Raw genomic sequence first — 21,954 nt, forward strand, 5'->3', positions numbered from 1 at the left:
AACCCTGCTCCGTCTTCCATCTGCACAGGTGTGTTTGATTATACGCGTGCCTGTGTCACATCCCAGCACCTGAACCCATGCACACAAGTACTCTGGGGTCAGGGCCACACGTGGTCCTTGTTGGTGCTCATTAGCACTGATCTGCATTGGGTGATCTTTGCTGGTCCCACCTATGCTGCCAGGGTTAGGGCTGAGCAAGTGCTTCCCCTTTCTTCTGCAAGTCCTTTCTAACCTGAACATTTGTCTTGTCTTCTCTCCACTTGCTGCTTTCCTGGACAGCAAACCAGACAGGTAAGAGCATCAGATTCGCCCTTTACTGAGGTTCTTTCTTGCTGTGTGTTAGGTAGTGTTTTCCTGTCCATGGTGGTGGGGCTTTGCTGGTACAGTTCTTACCACTAGATCTGTTCTAACAGAAAGCCTGTGTCAGACTAGCATGGGGCCATGTTTGAATCAGGGCAGGGAAAGGAAGGAAAAGGCCAGCTTTCTGCTGCTTGTCCATTCCTAGGCTTAATGGCCCTTTCTCAAGCTGAGCAGCAGTGACAGTAAATGGCTCATAAAACGTTGGGTTAATGGAGCAGAGAAACACCCATTTGTGTTGCAGTCAGAGGTGAAAGTGGGTTTTCTCCATGTCTGACTGCTCCATCCAGGCTGTCCCTGAGCCACTGGCATACTGGAAGCAGAATCTCCCCAGCTGAGCTGTCCTCACCCCCTTGCAGAAGCTGTTGTTGCCCCATTAGCCAGGGACTTCTGACAGAGTGCGTTTATGCCTGTAAAAATGAGACTTATTTCAAGCCATTTCCAAGGCTGGGAGAGCTTTCACTGGAAGTAGCTGATGGGTTTAAGCAATGGGCTGGTAACAGCAGTTTCAGAGCTGTGGCAAAAATGAACTGCTGCCAAGCTGTAAAGTGGGGTCATTCCAAAATGCTGCCCCGTGCAGTGCTGGCAGAGCTCGTGTCCCTTCTTCTGGCTATTAATGACATTAAGAAGCGGCTAAAAATGTACTCGGTAACCTCCTCTCTGCTTATGTAGTTGCCCTTATTGCTGCAGGCATATTATGTGCAGCCCAGGCAGGAGAGGTGAGGAGCTCTAGAGCCACCTTGCTAAAGAAGGGCTAGGGCAGTGTTTGCAAGCCTCAGGGTATGGGTACGTCTTCTCTGCCCCCTGGAGAAGTTCTGCTCCCAGCACTGTTCTCTTGCTAGAGGTTGTCACAGCTCCAGACCAGCACTGGACTTTGCTTCCAGGTGTTTCTCAAGGAGAAGCAGCCACATCAGCAAAGACTTTCATTGCCTCCTCTAACCTTTGCCATTTTGAGGCAAACATAGTAGGAAGCACTTGGATGTGCAGCCCAGCTGGCAGGTTGGGGCAGGCTTCAGCTTCTGGCAAGGAGCTGAGACAGATCTCAGCAGGCCCAGCTGTGATGGGCGAGGATGTATGTGTCTGCACTGGTTTTTGAACCCACGTTTTTAGGGTTCTGCAGATCGGAACAGGTTGGAAACCACTGCTCTGACTTCTCTGCGTGCAGCTCCTAAACAAGCCAGCAGAGCAACAGCAGGATTTGATGGCCAAGGTCACAGCAGAAGGTTGTGTACTTTTCCAAATGATTGTTTTGGCTCGGATTCTTCCAGGCTGGAATGGCTTGGCCAGCACTGGAAGGTTTCTGCTTGCTGAGCTCTGCAGAGTCCAGAGGAGGCTTGTGTGTGCAGGGAGGGAGCTCACACACCTCAGCTGCTCCTTCCTGTGCTGGTGCTGCTGTGAGGAGGAACTTCCAGACTTGCCCAAAAGCTGCTGGGGGGATGTGAACCCATCCAGTGCAGCACTGAAACCCCTCCAAACCTCACCCCTTTTCTGAGACACTTTAGGTAACTTACTTAGATCCTTGGCTGCATCTGACCCTGATTTTGGTGGGAGCTGTGCTCAGGTCTCCACATGGCCCGAGGAGCTGAAGACAGAAGGGACTAAAAGGCCCATAAATGGCTTTGTCTTTTGTCCTGGGGTTTTGGGGGTTGTTTTTTCAGTTCTTTTGTTATCGTTGTTGTTCTCTAAAGCAAACGGAAGGATTCGGAGCCGCGGACAAAATGCCTGCTGAACAACGCAGAGATCACCCCGCACCACCCAAAGGACCCTGTGGAAATGAGGCGCATCAACTTCCAGACCCCAGGTAACCAGCTGCTAACCAGCCTTTCTCACTTGGGAAGGCAGCAGTGGAGCAACTGCCCTTTCCTTAGCCCCTTCCTGCCTGCGGGAAGGCTGCTGCAGTGCTGCCTTTGACACGCAGGGTGCAGCCAAGGAACCTCGTGCTTTGTCTATGCTGAGCAAGCCCGCTGAGCAAAAGCTTTGCTGGGGAGCCTCAAGGACCTTGCACAGCCTCTACTCAGCAGTGGCAAGGCAGGAAGAAGGGCTTTCCCACCTACTAAATTGGTGCATTCCGAGCTAAGTGTGCAGCTGCAGGAGCCGTGGCCATGCCAAGCTTTGCCAGACCACCGGTGCTGCCACACTGCTCCGTGCCCCACACCCTGGGGTGATGGGGATGAAGCGTGGCGTGTTCCCCAGCACCCAGGGCTTCAGGCACGTCTGGAACTGGTGCTGTCTGCATACGTGCCAAACCACCGTGGGGAGGAGCCAGGCCTGCCCCAGGGGTGCAGCGGGTTGCTTGAGGGGAGCATCTCCTCTCTTGGTGCAGACCCCATCGCTGCAAGCAGCCGCTGGGCAGGCGTGTAACTGCACTTCACTCCTGGGCAGAGCAGCTCGAAGCACCCTCCTCTTGTACACGTGTGTCCCACGCACATGCATGTCGAAGCTGCCTGCATGGCACCTCTGCAAGCCACCACTGACCTGGCACGGCGCAGGCACGTCCTCACACAGACAGACGCTTGGCAGTGCTGAGCAGTGCCTGCACTCTGGTGCCCACCTCTGCTCCGAGTTCCTGGTGCTTGAGGAGTTGGAAGGGAATTTATTGTGCTTTTGGGGGGCTGGCTGTTGTTTTCAGTTTGTTTGTATTTTTTTGCTGTGTTGTGCTTGTTAGTAATGTTTCTGCAGCGCCTGTTTGCCCTTCCCATCTCAGTCCTGTCCTTAGCGTTGTCTGAGTCTTCCTAGGGTAGGGTTGGTAGGTCAGTAGGTACCCAGAGGGAAGCACAAAGGCAGCACTGAGCTGAGGGTTTCATATCAAAAAGAGTTAGGAACAGCCCATTGGTATCAGCCCAAGCTTAGGAATGGTTGAGTCTCAGTGGAGGGATAGGATAATGCTCGATCCAGCATGGAGGGACTCAACACAGAGCAGTTCAGCAGCAGGTCCCTGAATCAGCTCTTAGTGGTGCTCTTGCTGGAGGGTCTGAAGGTGTTCAGGATCTTTTGAGTGTTCCCAGCTTCAGCTCAGCACCAGTTTGGGTTTCTCTGGGCTCAGTGTTCTATACTGGGTGCAAACAGGAGCTCCCTTTGGGAGTGTTCAGGTTGGCTTCTTGGAGCTTGAGGTGGTGATGTGAGATCCAAGAGAAAGAGCTGAGCTCCCCCAGGTAAAATCTACATTGAGATGAAAATAAAGATACCAGGTTGCGGGCATCCAGCTTAGCCTGGGTGCCAGGAAGCAGCTGGAAGTGCTGTTCCATGTGTTTCCCTTGCTGGGTATTTCTCCTTGTCCCCACAGGGTAACAGAGTCAGCTGAGGGCACTTCCAAGTGATGGATAGATGGGCGAGCCTGTCTTCACTGACCCTGCTGGTTTGGTCATGCTGTACCTCTGGTCTAAGAGGCTTGTAAAAGGTAGCTCAGACGTGCAAACCTGTCACTAATGCTCTGCTGGGCAGAGGTCTGCACATCTCTAAAGGGCTTTGTCCAGTCTGGCTTTAGAAAGATGTCACCTTTCCTTTATGAGTTTATCTAGGCAAAGAGTTTTATCCAGCTCAGTTACTGCTCTAGAGCTTGTAAAGCAGAGAGAGGTTTTAAAGGGTTTGGGAGAGTTTGTCAACTGCCTCCCACAGAATTTTGCAAAGAGTTGGGTGAAGATGGAAATGGAAAATCAGAGCTTGGAGTGCGTTGGTGGTGATGGAGAGATTGTGGTGCAGCTCGTAGGGAAGTGCTGTCTGAACTGAGGGAATTTGAATTCTGTACACTGTGGTTTAGAAGAGGACCTGCAGGCTCTTCTCCAGCCAGAGGACCCAGCAGCAGAGCCCCTGTAGTGTCCCCAGCAACGAAACAGAGAGGGGAGGTGGGCATGGGAGCGTGTGTGAGCATCTCTGCAGCTCGGAGAGGGGAAAGGCCAGCACATGTTGGTATCGTGTCCTAGCCTGAGCAGCACAAAAATAACTTTTCTTTTCCTCTTCAGATTTATGTTGGTTTTTTTGTTTTATTAGCATGAAAGTTTTAAACAAGTGTATATTTTATTTCTTTATTTTTTACTGTTTTCTGCAGATTCTGGTCTGAGCAGCCCTCTCAGTGACCCTGAGTTTGACTTTGAAAGTTAGTTCCTGTGTGTTTTTGTTCCTGTTGGTTTCATTTCCCCCCCCATTATTAGTTTTTTCTCTTCTGTCGCTTTCCTTTTCCAGTTCTGTTTTGTTCCTGTTATTATTAATACTTATTTTTTGCCAAATTCTCTGTATTCCTGCAGTGTTTGCCCATCTCATCCCCGTTTCTGTGCCATCTGTTTGTCTGAACTGCGCTTCCAGTTTTACAGTATCAAACAACAGGCCTTTTGCAAGACAAGGGTAGCAGCAGCAGCAGAATAGAGCCCCAGGTAGCAGCGTGGGACACTGCCCATCCTCTTGCTCTTTCAGGAGAAAGACCTCGGGTTTGAGGCTTCCTTTTCCACCATTGTCAAAGATGTTTCGTTTCTGAAGCTTGGCTAAATGTCCCTCACGGGCAGGAAGTGATCTTTGTGTCCCAGTGTGTGAGCGCTGTGTGTGTGCCTGTGCTTTTGTGTCCATTGCTTCTTAAAGCAGGGAAAGAGAAGAGCCAGAGCTGCAGCTGAGGAGCCCCTGTCTTTTTGTGGATAGAGCCGCACAGGCACCTTTTTGTGTCCGACGAGGAAAGAGCCATTTCCCATCTGTGGCAGGTGTCTGTTCCTTGGCATCGCCTTGTTCCAGGAGCACAAAGACCAGAGGCCTGTCCGTGGTCCTCCTCACACCCTGGTTTCATGCAGAAGGCCATCCAGGCACAGTGGCTTTGCAGGGATAGATGGGCTCTGGCCCATGGAACAGATGTTAGGGTGACGTTGCTGGCAAGTTGGCTGCTGCACAGAGAATCAAGTCTTTTGTGATAAGATTAGAGAGACTCAAGTGATTGAAATGTTCGATGAGACTGCCTCTGAAAGACTTCATCCCATTAGAAGCCAAGATCCCAGCTTTGCTGGGCGGGTTTGATTTTATTGTTTTAATGCTGAACAGGGGGGTAGATGTGAGCTGACAAGTGTGAAGTCGCAGCTGCTGCTTGTGCTCAGAGATGGGAGGGCTGGGATGTGTCTCTGAATACTTTAATCCCAATATTGATCTCTTTGGGGTTGAGTGCTCCTGTCAATACTGTCCCAGTCCACCTGCCCCCTCCCCTTAACCCTCTCCTTAGAACAGAGGGGTCTGTGTGGCTTTTCCAGCCACACTGATCCTTGGCTGACCCTCAGCCCATGGCAATGGTCCCTCTGCCCCCATGCCGCTGGGAGGGCTCCCTGGCTGGCAGCCCTGCAGGTAGCCAGGAGGCCACTGAGCAGAGGAGCCCGTGAGCCGGTTCCCTTCATCTCTGCAAAGTTATTGAAGTAAAGCAGACAAAAGGGGAGCTGCTGCAGCTGCCGCAGCGGTGCCGCTGGTGCCCCCGGGGAGCAGCGCTCCTGGCTCGTTTCGTATCGGGCTCCTCCTGGACCTTAATGGGATCCCCCGTGCACTTGGTGTTTTGACCGGGAAAGCCTTCATCCCTGCCGAGGTTTCCGGTCCTCTTTTATTCTAAAGGGCCCCAGAAATGGGTCCCACCAGGGGATTTCTGTCTCTAACAGCAGCGGAACAAGGCAAGGGCCCATGTGCTCACAGCCAGGGGCTGTTCGCAGCGGGGTGGAGCTGGGGATGTCCCCCAGCAAAGAGGCAGAGCTGGCTGGCAGGAGCTGGTCACAGCGATGAGTTTTCCTGGAGCTTTTATGAAGGAAACTTGTGAAATGCCTTCGGGGGGAGCATGACTCCCGTTCCAGATGGGCACAGTGGGCCTTTCCCATAGGAGGGAATGCCATACTGCTCCCTGACTTCTGAGCCAAGGAGGATCTGGGATTAGTTTCCTTGCTGGGGCTCTCTGTGGATAGTTTTCCTTCCACCCCGCGTGGGGTTTCGCATAGCTGCTGTGTTCTGAAGCAAACGGCCTCCAGCTTTGTGCTGCTGGGCCAAGCACTGCCCGGCTGCCTCCAGCCCAGGGGGAAGGAAGTCAGGGAGAGAGATCCACAGAGATCTGGAGGCAGCTTTTGTTGGGTTGCCAGGAGTTCTGAGTCGTGTTTGGCTTTAATGCTGCAGCTCAAGGTGTGCTTCCTGCCCTCTTCAGCCCTTGCTTTCAGAGGCAGAGGGACACACACTGAGCAAAGTGCTTATGATACTCGCTTGGTTTGGGCTCTCAGCCAGGGTGTTCTTCCCCTCCCGCATGGGCAGAGACAGGACCGGTTCTTCCAACCCCCCAGTGTGCATCCGGGGCTGTGGTACTGGGCTGGATGGCAGCCACCTTCCAGTCCAGGGTGAGAAGCAGAGGAGAAATCCTTGTCCAGGTGCAGTGGGCTACAGGACACCAAGACACACTTGGAGCTTTCCCTCCATGAGCAGGGAGGCACTTCCTGCCCTGATCCTCAGCAGCTTAGAATGGAGCCAGGGCAGGCTCCGGAATACTTTGGGGTTGTTTTTGTGAAGGTTTCTTTGTCTGTGCCCCCCTGCCCCTTCTATTCAGAGCCAGTTTCCTCGTGCCTAGTTAGCCACAGGATGCCTGGTTTGAGTGGTGGCTACGCTGAAGGTCCAGTTAGCTTAGGAGAGCCCTGTTGGAGTGGTGGCTCAGATGCCCACTCTGTGCAGACTCATCCTGTCCCCAGGCCTGGGGGAGGCAGCATCTCTCCAGAAGTCACTGTAAAACTGCAGATGTCATGCTTGCTTTGCCATCTCTGTGCTGAGTTTTCGGAGTATCTGACCATGCTGCTGCCACCGCCGCTGCTTTGTCACACACCAACACCCACGGGGCTCGAAATTCTCCCTGGCTTCCATCTCTTCTCCACCCCTGTCCTCACTGGGGGCACTGCCCAGGGCTTCTCGGCATGCTGCTGTCCTTGCCTGTCTGCTGTCACTCACAGCAGGATCGGCTGGCAGACAGCATGGGAAGCCTCTGGAAAAACATGATCCAATGCAGATGAGCAAAGCACGGAGCGCTTTTCCACCTCGTTTTCTAGCGTGGCTTTGAGAGGGGAGGATGGGAAGGATCCCTGCTCTTCGCAGAGCTCCAGCTGCCCCTCTGGGAGCAGGGTGTGCAGATCGCACTTCAGACTGAAAACAGAGGCGCTGCTCAGCCCCATTCGTGGGGGGACGCAGTGTGACCCTCCAGTGTGTCTTGGAGGAGAAGAGGTCTGCTCCCTGGCAGTACTGAATGCATCAGAACCGGCACAGTGGAGTGCTGGTGAGGATTGCAAGGGTGAGCCAGGGTCAGGAGGCATCAGTCTCCGCAGCAAATTGCTTCCCATCACTTAGTCTGAGAAGGGGCAAGAGGATCTTTTGCCTCCCCATCCATCACAAAAGGTAATGGCATCCCCAGCAGAGGCTGTGGCAGGGCTGGCACAGCCTGTCCTGCAGATGGAAGAGGGTGAGGACAGAGCAGCACTGGCCATCTGCAGGCTGTGCTCTAGGAGGAGCATCATCCCCCAGCCGTGAGCAGGAAGAGGAGCCAGTACTTCCCATTCCATACCTGGTTGTACTCTCGGAGCAGTGAAGCTCAGACCACCACATCCACGAGCTCACCAAGAAGCTTACAGAGCCAGTGGCTGTGCAAAGGACAATTCCCGAAAAGCCTCCCCTGCTTCCCCCCATCTGCATTCCCTTCCCCTGCCCCACATCACCATGGTTGGCTGGATCCCTGCCCCTTCCCTTCCCTTTGTGTTGGAGTTGGTTTCTGATCATTGCGGGTGCTGGAACATTTGCTGCGTAGGTTCCTCTGGCAGCGTTTGCTCATTTGAAGTCCACTATTGGAATCGCTCACACGCATCTGCTCTTTGGATTTTCCTTTTTGGTTTGCTCTGATTTACACATTGAAAACGGGGCCATCAGGGACCACGCTCATTTTACTGGTTTTATGATTTCCTTGGTTTTGATTTGTTACTTCCAAGGACACAATTTCGAGCCCTGAATTCTTCTCTTCTAACCTCCCTACTTTCATTGCAGATCTTACATTGTAATTTATTTTCCTTTCTTGTTTCTTCTTTCTTATAACGTGTGCAATGGTGGTGAATTTTAGGTATTATTAAATGAGATTCTTTTCCTGCTGTCTTGTCTTTTAGGTATGCTCAGTCACCCACCAATCCCCGTTTCCGAGCTGGCTGAACACACAGAGCATCTCAAAGCTAATGATAACCTGAAATTGTCCCAAGAGTATGAGGTATGAGCAAGAGTGAGTGCTGTGCATGGCTTTGCAGAGCTAGGAATCAGGGAATTCAGCAAGGCCCTCACCCACATAAACAGAAGGGTTTAGCTGACATAAAGAAGCTATGTGTGTATTGAAAATGAAGTCCTTGCTCAGTGCTTTGCTCTGTTCAGTTCCAGATCAGAAAGAGGTTTGGCCTATGAGCCAAAGAGCAAGACTCTTGGGCAGGGTCCGAGCTCCCTTCAGGAAAAGGGATGCATTCCTGGAAGGTGGCAGCCAGACAGATGGGATGGGGAGTTGTCCTTGGGGGTGCCTGTGTCTTAATGCGGAGCACGGAGAGGACCGAGCCAAGGAATGTGATACCCGGGTTCAGAGAGCTGAAGGTACTTGGGAGGAGCAGTGAGTCCTCCACAGCTGACACCATCAGCAGCCACGGAGATAAAGCTGAGAAAACAGGGTGATTTGTGCCTTCCATGTCCTGCCTGGATGCTTCGTGCTCTCACTGTCTCCTTCCTGCTCGTGTTTAGTTGCTCAGTTTTGCTCCCGCAGTGACCAGCATTCCCAATTGCTATCCCAGGCTGTAAAATTCCCACCTTGCCAGGGCTAAGGGGCTGGGCCAGCCCCAAGGCAGCCTGAGGGGGGGAAGGTGATGAGCATCATAGCCCCCTCATTACCTCTGCATAGCACAGCGTCCTTGTTGGGAAGGGCTGTGTGCTGGCACAAACGTGTTCCTGTCCGCTCCTGGTTCTGTGGCTGCATCAGCACTGGTTAAATCCCAGTGGTGCTGCTGGGGCCACTGGTACATGGGCTGCTTTCACTGCAGATTGGCCATATAACTGAATGTTCTTTGTTGTTGTTCAAAGACACCAAATGCCCTGGTGTTTGCAGACTGATAACTGGTCTCGACTGCCCAGTGCTGTGTGCAGGCAGAGAGCAAGGGGATAGTTCCTGAGCAGAGGACTGGTTCTGGGATGGTTTCTCCCTGGTCTGACTTGCAGACATCATCATGCGTGAAGCAGCTCCATCCTCACGGCTCTGCACCCACTGGGAGGGGTTTTGCTCTGCTGGGGTCTTCCACCCCGCGATGGGGTGCAGGGGGAGCAGCAGGCTCTTAATATGCTCTATCCAGATTTCAAAGGCTGATTTGCATAATGCAATATCCCAAGTGCCCTGGCTTCATTCCAGCACAACCTCCTCTGCTGGGAGAGCCAGAGCTAAACAAACATCACTAATGAAGTGAGCACGAGGCATGATGAGAGGGATGGAGAGCAAGCAGGCACGTTACAATGGGATAAATACCTGTTAGTTAGAGATGCTCCGCAGCAACAGGAGGACATTTTGTGAGGTGGTTTTGTGCCATCACTGGAGCTGAGCTGTGCCTGGGGAGCTCTGGGTGAGCACGGGCAGGGAAGGGCAGTGGGTGCACGGCGAGGGATCAGAGGGATGAATGCAGGTCAGTGTGTGCAGGACCCTGTCCCAGCATCCAACAGTGGCAGGGAGAGGGAGAGCGAGCAGTGGGGAAGGCAGCTCTGCACGTTCCTGCCAAGCCTCCAATTGAGGCAAACCCCAAGGGCTCTGCAAACTGATGAAGGAATTAAGCCCTTGTTTTATTTAATTTGCTGGCTGAGGATTTAGAGGTAAATGTAATTAACCTAATTTCCATATCTGGGACAGATGGACTTTAGAGGGGGGGAAAAACCCAACGCAACTGCCCAAACCTGGCATGAATCACCCAGACAAGAGAGAGGATTTTTCTGTCCAGAGCATTTCACTGAGTACTCCTTCATCCCTTCCAGGAAAAAGCCATGTTGATTCCTTTGCTTAAGGCCAGGGTCCTTACCCCTCCTCTGTCCAGGCAGACACGCTCCTCACATGCACCCTGCCAGGCTCCATGGTGCTTCCTCCCTCCTTTGGACCTGGGAGACCTTCAGCACTGAATTGTGGCCCCAAGTGATGCTTTCTCTGCTGTCTCTGCTCTGTACAGAGCAGCCAAGTCCCTTCCTGCTGCCCATGACAGCGAGTTTTTTTCCCTGATGTTTCATATCCCATTAGCACATGTGGTTATAAACCTTGTCCTAGCTTAATCATCTTCTTCCTAGGTATTAGTACTCACCAAGACACTGGTATATTTATGCCCGCTTAATGGTTGTTCAGTTTAACCATGCACAGATTGAGGCTCTTCATCATTTCATAAATATATCCTGATGTGCTTGTGCCTGTTCTCTCCCCTTTGCTGGCCGTTTATCAGCAGGGCTGTAACTAATCCAGTGCAGAAGTAGGCTCCGGGGCCTCTGTATTGCAGCCTGGAATTACACTGATGCTTCTGCCACCAGGTTGCACCATGCCAGAGGGGGAATTGTGTCAGGTACCGCTCTGGGTGCACTTGGGACCAGGGGAGATGGGACATAAGCACCATGTGCCACCAGGCTGGGGCCTTTCCACGCTAAAGATCAGTTCTTGAGGGAAGCAAACAGTGAACGCTGCGTTCCTGAGCTCCGTCTTCAGAGCCAGGATCTGTCCCGTGTGGAATGAGGCATTGAGAGCTTGATTTGCTGCTTTTCCCCTCTCTGACTCTCATTTCTCTCCCGCTTCCTGCAGTCCATTGACCCTGGCCAGCAGTTCACCTGGGAGCACTCCAACCTCGAAGTGAACAAGCCCAAAAACCGATACGCCAACGTGATTGCCTACGACCACTCGCGCGTCATCCTGCTGCCCATCGAAGGTACTGAGCACCTCCGCTCCTGCGTGGTAGCACCTGAAGTTGCTGCAGGGAAACGTGTGGCAAATGCCCTTTTCCCTTCCCTGCTCCCCTCTCCTTATATTCTCTTTGCATCTCCCTGGGAGCTTGGCAAGGAGGAGGCACCTCTCTGAAGCAGGCTGCACCTCTCTGGTGGCTGCACGTTCCCTGTAGTCCCTCATCCCAAGAGCTGGTTTAGCAAGACACTCTCTTCCCTTCACTTGTTGATCCTGGCTCGATGCATATCTAACAGGAAGCATTCAGCCCACACAGGGCTTCAGAGGAGCAGGAGCAGGTCAGTGGGTGGCAGTGAACGTGGAGCGTTCCTGTGGAGAGGGGATGAGTGAGAAGTAAGGCCAGGGCTAACCGCGCAGTGCGGGTGCCAGCAGCACCGCAGAGGTGTGCTCGCTGGGCAGCTCCAGCTGCAGTCCTGGCCCCTGCAAGGCTCAGCAGAGAAGGGGTCAGTGGTAGCCTCGTAGGTCAGAAATTGCTTCATGAGGGATGGTGCAGGCAGGAAATTCACAGTGGATTTCACAACTCGTGGCTCTTGACAGAGCTGCTCTGGTGCGCGCTGGGGTGAGAGGGGGCTTTTGGTGATGGAGATGATGCAGTTGAGCAGGGCACGTGCTTTGGTTGCTGCTGCTGAGATAATACTTTAGATCCATCGTCTCGGGTTGTGTGTGGCTGTGCTGCGCAGATAAAGCATTTAAGACTGGTCTTGGGTGGCCAAGAGCTGATCATCGAAGTAGAGAGGCTATGGGATGTCCTCATAACCCCCTGCTGAATGGAAAGGTTAACACAGAAGCCTTCCTGACAAGGGAATTGCTGGAATAATCTCCCTGTGCCGAGGTAATGCTGAGGGACGTGGAGAAGTGGCAGAGCTGTTCTGAGGTAACAAGAGATCGTGGTGATCTGCCAAGAAGCTGCACAAATCTGCTTTGGTCCTGTCTGCCATTAGGGGGTTTGAAACTTTTCTGACTGTGAAGATGATTGTTCTGGCTTGGTTTGATTCTGAGATTAATATTGTATGAGCCAAGCAATGGCTCTAAAAAGTTGCCTTGTCATTGAAGGGAAAAGAACAGAGCACAAGTGTAGAAGCGAAGGGCTCTTTGGGCTGGTCTTGGCTCTCAGGAAGGAGCTGGATGCAGGCAGCAATCCCATCTCTGCCCAGGTGGCATCGTGAGGGACCGATGGTGCAAGTGTGACTGGCCAGGGCTTAATTTTCAAGCATCTGAGAGGTTCTGAGATGCCTTGGCTGCTGTGTTCATCCTACCAGGCTGTGTTTTATGCTGAGGGCTGGCAGATGAAAGGAGCTGGAGGAATTGGTTGTTGCTTTCTCTTTGTTTAAAGCTGGATTTGTCAAGGCTGCAGATTGCCGCCGTCTGCTTGGTCAGGAAGAAGCAGTGGCTTTAATTCTGGGACTTCTCTGTCACCCAGCGACACATTGCAGGGGCTCATGGCCACCATTTGAAGTCACAGAGTGGACCCGAGGGGGCTGGAGAGGAGTTTAATTCCAGAAGCTCAGCCTTGATGACGTTCCTGCTGCTGCAGCGCGGCCGCTTTCCCCTGGAGTCTGAGCTCGGGCAGGAAGGGGGCAGGGAGCCCTCCAGAAATCTAACCAAAAGCCATTTCTACCACAGCTGAAATCCCCAGGCACCCTGGAGGCCTGGCAGGCGATGGTGTGGATCGCTCCTGGCCAGCAGACGCAGCCATGGCCCTTCCTGCAGCGGGATGGGGCCCAGCAGCCCCATCTCATCGTGGTAGCGCTCCCCTCCTGCTGGCTCCCCTGGAGGCAGGAGTTAAGGGCTCGGTGCGGAGTTAACCACAGGGGAGCAGGAGCCTGCCCCTCGCCAGCAGCTCCTCGGTGCCAGCCTCGGGGCTCTCTGAAGCTCAGCCCGAGCATCGGCGCTTGCCAGGGTCTGTTCTCACTTCAGAGCACTTTGCTGCCGCCACGGCCCAGTCACCCTCCTCGCTCTGGCAGCACCTCCTGCCACTCATCTCGAAGCCCTCAAGCGAGGACATGGGCGAAGCAGCTGTAACTCAATAGCCTGGAACTCGTGAATGGGAAAAAGCCCACTCCTAGAAAGGACAGCGGGCAGCTCAGAGCAAGTCAGAGGCTCTCATTTCAAAGCCTTTCCTGGCTGAATCAAGCCTGGTTTTATCCCTTGCTTTGCCCAGCTGTAGCTCACCACCTGGAATTAGACTATGGACAGCACAGCGCGTCAGCCAGCTCCATTTGCCGGGCGCTCTGGGACAAGGACTTAGTTTTGTCCTTTTGGGACCAGAGAAGCAAGAGCCCTGGACCAGGACTTTTGCTCCTGTTAGCACACCAGTGAGATGACCGTGATTTCAAGGCTTGAGATTCGGTCTCTTTAATGCCTTGTGCAAGCAGTTATTTGTCTCCCTGCAATGCAGACCCTCGAGGCAGGAGCTTGAGCTAGGAGAAGCTTTAAGCCTGTTACTCCCAGCTGTGATTCTACCCCATGGAGCCACAATGTCTCCAGTACTTTTGCAGGGGGATTCTCTGTACCAACATCTCCTCACACTTCCAGCTATATAGAAAGTCCTGTGCAATTCACTCACTGGCTTTTGCTCTGATCTAATGCAGGAATTGTGGGCAGTGATTACATTAACGCCAACTACATTGATGGCTATCGGAAGCAGAATGCCTACATTGCCACGCAGGGGCCTCTGCCAGAGACCTTTGGAGACTTTTGGAGGATGGTGTGGGAGCAGCGTTCAGCCACTATTGTTATGATGACTAAGCTGGAGGAGAAATCACGGGTAAGATGCAGGAGAGGGATGACTGGTTAGTCATAATCCTGGGGGATTGGAGGGTAGGGCTGGGGAACAGCAGATCCCTTTGATCTGCAGCCCACATGGATGTCAGTGGGGGATTGCTGCTGCTTTGCCAGCACCCTAAAAGTCCCGTGATTCATTGCTTTGGAAAAAACCCCAAAGCATTCACCCTGGAAAGCTGCAGCCTCCTTTGCAGTTCCAAGAGAAGAGGACACTCAATCCCACTGCATGCTTTGTGGGTCTGTCTCCGAGTTAATCATGTGGCAAGTTTCACATTCAGTTCTCTTGTTTAACAAGCCCCAGTACATTCACTCTGGTCTTCAGGATCATTCCAGTCTATTGTCTACATGATTGATGTGGTGCATCAAAGCTGTGCTTAGTAGGAGCTTTTCGTGCTGGGTTTGTCCCTGCTGTGGAGCTCTGGACAGACAGTTCTTGTGCTTCCCTCCCTTTTGCGACCTGGGCAGCACAAGATGGTTCTGGAATGGGCCTCCCCTGCAGGGTTTGTTCAGCTCTCAGCAATGCCTCTTGTCTTGCAGATAAAGTGTGACCAGTACTGGCCAGGCCGAGGTACAGACACCTACGGCATGATTCAGGTGACGTTACTCGACACCATTGAATTGGCCACGTTCTGCATCCGAACGTTCTCCCTTCATAAGGTGAGCTTTAGCCTGGTTTTATCTGGGGCTGGGCTCCCTGTACCCGGCACAGGCAGGGCATGGCCTGTGTTGGCACCTCCCATTACTCCCGGTGCCCTTCTGTCTGTGCAGAATGGCTCCAGTGAGAAGCGGGAGGTTCGCCAGTTCCAGTTCACCGCGTGGCCTGACCACGGTGTTCCCGAGTACCCAACCCCGTTCCTGGCCTTCCTGAGACGGGTGAAAACCTGCAACCCCCCTGATGCTGGTCCCATCGTGGTGCACTGCAGGTATTGATTTCCTTCACCCCACTCTTGCACGGCACCGTCTGCAAGGGAGGCAGCTCAGAGGGATGTGGATTTGCACCTAGGAGATGGGTGCAGTCTCCTGGCGAGTGCCCAACCAGAGCTCTCCTGTCCCAGGCACCATCTGAGGAGGCTCCTTGGGGTCTTCACTGAGTGCAGAATTCCCTGAGCTGATGAGCGAGGGGTTCAGTTTGCACCAAGCACTGGGCTCGTGTTAGCAGTGGGAAGCAGCCCCTGCTGCGCTGGTGTCTGGTTTGTGTAGGGGTTGTTTCTTGTCACACTGAGAAAGGAGGAGGATGGATGTGACCTAGGAAGCTGCTGGGTGTCGCTGCAGTGGGTGTTTGGGAGGCAGAGCTGCTGTCAAGAAGAGAGCTGACGGTGACTGAAAGAGGGGGGGTTGAGTGCTGCAGCCACTCTGAGGATGACAGACTGGAAGAAGCTGCTTTGGGCAGGTATTTTCCCTAATTCAGTTTCCAGCCCAAGAGGGATGGCTGCAGCCTCAACTTGGATGCATCCCCGTGTTCTCAGGCAGGTGTGGAGGAGCCTGCAGCTTACTCTGCACTGGGGGAAGACATCTGAGTTCTGTACAGGCTGCTGGGGAGCCAATGCTGCCTCTAAACAGGCTTTGTAAGTGGGCAACTTATCGCTAACCTTGCAGAAGGCAATTGCCACGTGCCCCAGAGGCTGACCAAAGAGCTGTGAGCTCACCCCATGCGGAGCCCAGCCCCACATCAGCTGCTGAATCCTTGCCACAGCTCCAGTCACCCGCCTGAGCCAGGCGCTGGTCTCCTTAACACAGACCAGGGGGGCTCCAGGAGGAAAGGGGCTGCACTGCAGTGGTAAAAGGAGACCCTTCGTTAACAGCAGCAGGTGCCTGGCCCCGCAGAGCCCTGCCGAGGCCCAAATGCCATTTCCACACAGGTTTGATGTTGCCCCCACGCACAGGCACACTGAGGAAGAGAGGTGACAAACGTTACCGTTACAGCATCAGCAGTGTCTCAGCTGCTGAAGATCTGAGTGATTAAAGGGGCTTTTTGAGCCCTTGGGTCAGGCCAGCCTTTAGTTCAGCCCAGAGCCCCCTGCCTAGAATTGTCCTAAGTGGGTGTCTGGTGGGAGACATCTGTCCTGAGGCTGTCACAGGGCAAGAGGAGGAGAAATGGGGAGGGACAACAGGCACAGCACCAGGGGCAGCTTCGCACCTTCCATCAGTACCTGTGGTTCCTCCTCAGGCACTTGAGTGTCTCTTGGTCACCTCTTGGCCTCGTGCATCTGTTTGTACCCTGTGTTTACTGCAGCCTGTGGCACTCGGGGAAGGGGAAACCCTTCCTCAGGGGCAGAACAAGCCATTGCTTCATCCTCTGCCCTTCCTTCCCAGCGCGGGCGTTGGACGGACCGGCTGCTTCATTGTGATCGATGCCATGCTGGAGAGGATAAAGCATGAGAAGACAGTGGACATTTACGGGCACGTCACCCTCATGAGGTCACAGCGCAACTACATGGTACAGACAGAAGACCAGTACAGCTTTATACACGATGCCTTGCTTGAGGCTGTTGCTTGTGGCAACACAGAGGTCCCAGCCAGGAATCTCTACACCTACATCCAGAAGCTGGCACAGATCGAAGCCAGAGAGCACGTGACAGGCATGGAGCTGGAGTTCAAGGTAATGGTGGGTGCTTGGATGGGGACAGCAGGCCCTGGGGAAGGCTCCGTGTTCCCCCCAGGAGCGTTGTTCTGCTGGCATCCACAGCACACAGGGAGCCTTTACAAGGCTGATGGGAACTTTCATGTTAGAGAAGTAATTACTGTTCTGACTTACACTGCTGCTGCTCCCGGGGGGCTGCGCCGGTCATTGCCCACTGAGGCTGAATTTGCTCCCTCCTTGCATGAGGGGGGTTTAAGTTGTCCTCTGGGAAGTTCTGCTCAGGGCACGGCTCGGGCTCTGCCCCGCTCCCTTCGAATAAACAGGAGGCCGCAGGAGGCAGGACAGCGCGGTGGGACACGGGGGCAAGCGGGCTCCATAGGGCTCAAGCCGGAACCCAGCAGGTGAGCAGTGGTTGTGCTCTGCTTTGCCCGCAGCGCCTCGCCAACTCCAAGGCTCACACCTCCAGGTTCATCAGCGCCAACCTCCCCTGCAACAAGTTCAAGAACCGCCTGGTGAACATCATGCCCTACGAGACCACCCGCGTCTGCCTCCAGCCCATCCGAGGGGTGGAGGGCTCCGACTACATCAATGCCAGCTTCATCGATGGCTACAGGTAACCAGTGCCTGGCCGCCCACCACGCTCTGGGAGGTCTCTGGGTACGAGTCCAAGGATGCAGAGGTGGGAAGGGCTGGACTAGCTCTTAACAGGGGGAGTCAGTTGTTCGGTTCCGTGCATGCAGTGGTACAATGCTAGAGGTGAATTCCCGCTTCCTGACGGCCAACAACCCCCACACAGACTCAAATAGAACCTTCTGATCAGCTTTATTCCCTGTGATCTTAAAATTACTTATTCCCTAAAAGAAACCAAAGCCTTCTCCAGCTGCAGGTCCTAAACATAGCGTGCGAGTGCGGGGTGCACTGTGCCAGTGGGAGGTTTCTAAAAACAGATGAGCTTTTTTGTTGCTTCTGTATGGCTTCTGACAGCTTCCCACAGGCAATCCATGCCCCGAGCTGCAGCCTTCCCCTGGTGTGCTCAGAGCCCAGGCACCTAAAGCTGAGCCTTAACTGAGGCAGCAACGCAACCCCACGTGCACGTTTCTGCACCTTCTTCCATCCAGGAGAGCCTGCTGGGAAATGTAGTCAGGGACAGCCCGTCAGCACCAGAGCCACCTCCTTGCCCTGGTCCTGTTCCTCCCTAGCATTCCCATTTGATTTCCTCCTCTCCAGCCCTTGCATGCGTTTCCCAAAGCTTCTTCCCAAGCAGCCCTCCCCACGCCGCTGACCCAGCGCGGGGTTTGGGCTCTCCTGCAGGCAGCAGAAGGCTTACATTGCCACTCAAGGGCCCCTGGCAGAGACCACGGAAGATTTCTGGCGGATGCTGTGGGAGAACAACTCCACCATCGTGGTGATGCTGACGAAGCTGCGGGAGATGGGGCGGGTGAGTGCGTGCCGAGGAGGAGCGGGGGGGAGGCTGCAGCACAAGGGCTAACGGAGCCCTTCCTTTGCCCTTGGCAGGAGAAGTGCCACCAGTACTGGCCAGCGGAGCGCTCGGCCCGGTACCAGTACTTCGTGGTGGATCCCATGGCTGAGTACAACATGCCCCAGTACATCCTGCGGGAGTTCAAGGTCACTGATGCCAGGGTAAGTGGGGCGGGATGTGCTTGTGAGGGTTGGGGCTGGGCTGGAGTGGTTCAAACCCGTGCAACAGGGGAGGTGGGTACAGAAGACAATGGAGTTTGGTGTGGTTTAGCTCTCATAGGAAAGACTGAGGCGTAAACACTTCCTCTGTGAGACAGAGTCTGGGATTAGCATCAGTGGAGGAGAGGATTAGCATCCTATTAGTTGCAGTGAGGAAGAGAGCACACAAACACAGACTATACTTGAATATGCTTGACTCTTCTTACAGATGGAAAGTAGTTTTGTAACCTGTGCTCACTAATCACAGTAGTGACTCACTCGGGTAGAGCCGTACCCAGCTTCTGGTTTTACCTGCAGCTTATTTGAGATGAAAGCAGAAAACAGCATCTCTCCAAACAGCCACTACAAACCCCAGGAGCCTCTGCACCCTGCGGCAGATGCGTGGCACGGAGGGGAGGCACTGCTACTCGTACTCAAAGGGCCACATTCCCTCAAATCATTGTAGATTCAGTGTCGGATTTCTCATCCAAAGGAACATCTCAGAAGTGTGTTTAGCAAATGGAACCCTCCCTCTCAAAGCAGGCTCCTGCTTCGGAGGGTGCCAGTTATAGAACCTGCTCATTGGAGTTGCAGGGTTGAGGAGGAGGATGCCTCCTCGGTCCCGGCAGGACAAGATTTATCCTCCTGTCAGCTGCAGTTCTGACACCGTGGCAACTCCGGCTCAGGATTGATGGAGAGGCCACGACCTCACCTTGAATGGTCCTTTTGCTGCAGCCTCCGTGTGTGCAGGTTTGCAGTGGAGCACAGCTCAGGACTGACAGCCTCAACACGAAACGGCTTCATCGCTGTGGGTCCCGATCCCGCACGCACCCCTCCACCTGCCTGTAACAAACCGGGTCGGGTTTGTGCCCCTCAGTGAGGCAGCAGCACGGGGGGATCCTCTTTGCCGTGCGTGGCCGGGCTGTTTGAGTGTTGCTGTTCCCCCCAGGATGGGCAGTCCCGGACCGTGCGGCAGTTCCAGTTCACGGACTGGCCCGAGCAGGGCGTGCCCAAATCGGGAGAAGGTTTCATCGATTTCATCGGCCAGGTCCATAAGACCAAGGAGCAGTTCGGCCAGGACGGCCCCATCTCTGTCCATTGCAGGTAGGCTCGTGCCAATGGCCACATCCCGTTGGGCTCTGCATGCGAAAGAGCAGAGAGAATTCAGATCCCGGAGTTCTCCCCCTCCTTCCCCAGCCCGTCTTTGGGGCAGATTCCTGGGGGTGTCTGGAGGGGGGGGGGGGGTGCCAAACGCTTCTGCCACCCCACCTCACATCCTGTCAGGCCCACAAGGCCTTTAGCCCTTTGTACCTAAGGGAGAGGTATGAACTGCTGATGCTCTGAAGGAGATGGGACCCACACTGTTCATCAGTAGCTGACCTGCAGAATTAGAAGTGTTTTGTACCAGTCTTAACCTAGTTCTGCACCTCTGCCCCTACTGGGGGTATTTGCTGATAGCAAGAATTGTACCTCCCATCCCCTGGGTAGGAGAATGGAGGCATTCTGCACAGTCTGTAATTGAAGAAGCCTGATGCTGCATAGTGGGAATGATTTCCACGCTGATGCTGGTCACCACTACCCAAAGCTTTTGAGTCTTTTATTTTATTCCACTTTCTCCGCCATGCCTTTGGGTCACCCACTCTGGCAGTTCCGCTCTTTCCTACCTCCAGTTCTCACGTGGGCATAAGACCCAGCTCAGCCATGGTGTAGCCTCAGCATTAGAGCACCATTTGCACACTGTAACGTTCAGCTCCCTTTTTGCCTCCCGTTCCTGCAGCGCTGGCGTGGGCAGGACCGGAGTGTTCATCACGCTGAGCATCGTCCTGGAGAGGATGCGTTACGAGGGTGTTGTAGATATTTTCCAGACAGTCAAGATGCTGCGAACACAACGACCTGCAATGGTGCAAACAGAGGTAAGGGCACTGGGGCACCCATCCTGCCACAGCGAGAGAGGCTGCAGCCAAGCCCCGCGCTGCCCTGGCTGAGTTGGAGCCTGTGTTTTGCCTTCCTAACCAAGCCCAGGCAGAAACCTCACCTGAAGCTTGCTCAGCCCAGGCTGCTCCGAGCTCACCTCAGCTATAAAGTCTCTTAAAGCTTCCACCCCAGCTGCCAGCCTCGAGTCTTCCCTCATCCCCACCTCAGTGCCTCCAAACCAGCCCCCAGTCCCAAGGGTTCCTGGGGGGATGATGGGTGTCGAGGAGATGCACAAACAGTAAAGGGAAGGGGTTTCCTTCCCCCATAGTCTGCAGCTCTTTGGGATTAAAAGAGCCTGTGCCTGGTTCCTGCCCAAGCAGGCTGGAAAGCAGGGCAGGGAGCCCGAGGAGCTCTTGCAAACCTCTGAAGCTTGTTCTCTTTCCTGTCCATAGGATGAATACCAGTTCTGTTACCAGGCAGCTCTGGAGTATCTGGGAAGTTTTGATCACTATGCAACATAAAAAGCCATCCGTTGTGCAGACTTTACCAACCACTTAAGTCCTGGAAGGCCTCTTTTGACCCAGGAGGAGTGCTTGAACTTACAAAACTGAATCAGAAGAAGTACCTTTTCATCTGGACAATGCATTGGGGAGCAGGGGGAAGGACTGAGAGGAACACCCCTTCAGGAACTCCATGTTGTAACCTGGACCGTGAAGAGGCAGCTCAGGAGGTTGCTGAAGGACTGCTTTAAGTGGTGACCTGCTCTTGTTACCTCACGTGGTGTTCGCTGGGGAGGACGTACGGACAGCGGGAGGCAGACCCGAAAGCCAAACCCCACCTTGGCGACGTTACCGCTGGAGAAGGGAAGGAACAGACTTTGGTTACACCATTAGAGTTCAGTTCATTTACTAATCTAGTTGGCAGGCTTTAAAGGAAGTCACTTGCAGAATTGAAGGGGTTCTGTAAAAGACAAGGAACTAAATCTCAACCCTTAGGGTCAGGAGTTCTTCTAGCTGGAGTCTTAATAACCTCAGTATCAGCACTGGGATGATTCTGGGCTTACAGGCACCTTGCAGCCAGCCCCTGCCCCGCGCGAGGTTTTATAGCTCACCTTTGGAATACTTGGAACATTCCTCATTTCTTCTAATTCCAAAACTTCTTTTTTAGGATACTGAAAACCCCACACAGCGAGAGGGGCACGACCCCAGCCCTGCCTGGGCTCCGTGCCCCCTCCCTCCCAGTGCCACAGGTAGAGGTGGCAGCTCCCGGCTCTGCTCCCCCTTTTCAGCACCTCCAGCTGCCCCTAAGGCATTCACCTGAGCAGAGCTGGGCCCCCCCTGCCCCTTTCATTGCCCACTCACCCAGCCCCAGCGCTGCCCCCCCGGCCCTCCCACTGCAAGGAGCCCAAGGAATTCACTTCAGCAGGCGCCAGCTCCTGGTGCAGAGACCCCAGGGCTGCCCCGGTGCCGTCCCAGCCCGCGCCCGTTGGCACAGCTGTAGGAGTGGGTGGGAAAGCCCAAGTGAGATGGTTCCAAGGCAGATCCCGTGAGTGGCTTTCTTTAAAGCATCGATGTAACTGTAACAAGTGACATTACCTTTTTTTTTTAAATAGTGTATTTTTTCCTTTTTTTTTTTAAAGAAAAAAGACAAAGAATATCAGTCAATGAATTTAAAAAGAAAA

At 53.9% G+C, this 21,954-nt stretch overlaps 1 protein-coding gene across 2 annotated transcripts in view; it reads left to right on the forward strand.

Annotated features, from left to right (window-relative positions):
* Positions 1-21,506, forward strand: part of PTPRS (protein tyrosine phosphatase receptor type S) — a 138,498-nt gene extending 116,992 nt beyond the window's left edge. The window contains exons 1-15 of one of the 2 annotated variants that reach the window (XM_057406809.1): positions 158-291; positions 2,046-2,158; positions 4,403-4,450; positions 8,481-8,578; positions 11,162-11,285; positions 13,909-14,084; positions 14,639-14,758; positions 14,870-15,024; positions 16,415-16,700; positions 17,117-17,295; positions 17,994-18,120; positions 18,198-18,323; positions 19,309-19,463; positions 20,137-20,272; positions 20,726-21,506. In XM_057406809.1, the coding sequence (XP_057262792.1) occupies positions 173-291; positions 2,046-2,158; positions 4,403-4,450; positions 8,481-8,578; positions 11,162-11,285; positions 13,909-14,084; positions 14,639-14,758; positions 14,870-15,024; positions 16,415-16,700; positions 17,117-17,295; positions 17,994-18,120; positions 18,198-18,323; positions 19,309-19,463; positions 20,137-20,272; positions 20,726-20,794 (2,031 nt within the window). In that variant the 5' untranslated portion in view covers positions 158-172 and the 3' untranslated portion in view covers positions 20,795-21,506. Of the gene's footprint in view, positions 1-157; positions 292-2,045; positions 2,159-4,402; positions 4,451-8,480; positions 8,579-11,161; positions 11,286-13,908; positions 14,085-14,638; positions 14,759-14,869; positions 15,025-16,414; positions 16,701-17,116; positions 17,296-17,993; positions 18,121-18,197; positions 18,324-19,308; positions 19,464-20,136; positions 20,273-20,725 lie in introns of those variants that run through there. The other variant, XM_057406807.1, reaches the window with a different exon arrangement.
* Positions 21,507-21,954: the final 448 nt, after the last annotated feature.

Source organism: Pezoporus wallicus, unplaced genomic scaffold (genome assembly GCF_028554395.1).
Source record: "Pezoporus wallicus isolate ANWC-B61680 ecotype Strahan unplaced genomic scaffold, APGP_CSIRO_Pwel_v1 contig_10514, whole genome shotgun sequence".
Lineage (NCBI taxonomy): Eukaryota > Metazoa > Chordata > Aves > Psittaciformes > Psittacidae > Pezoporus > Pezoporus wallicus.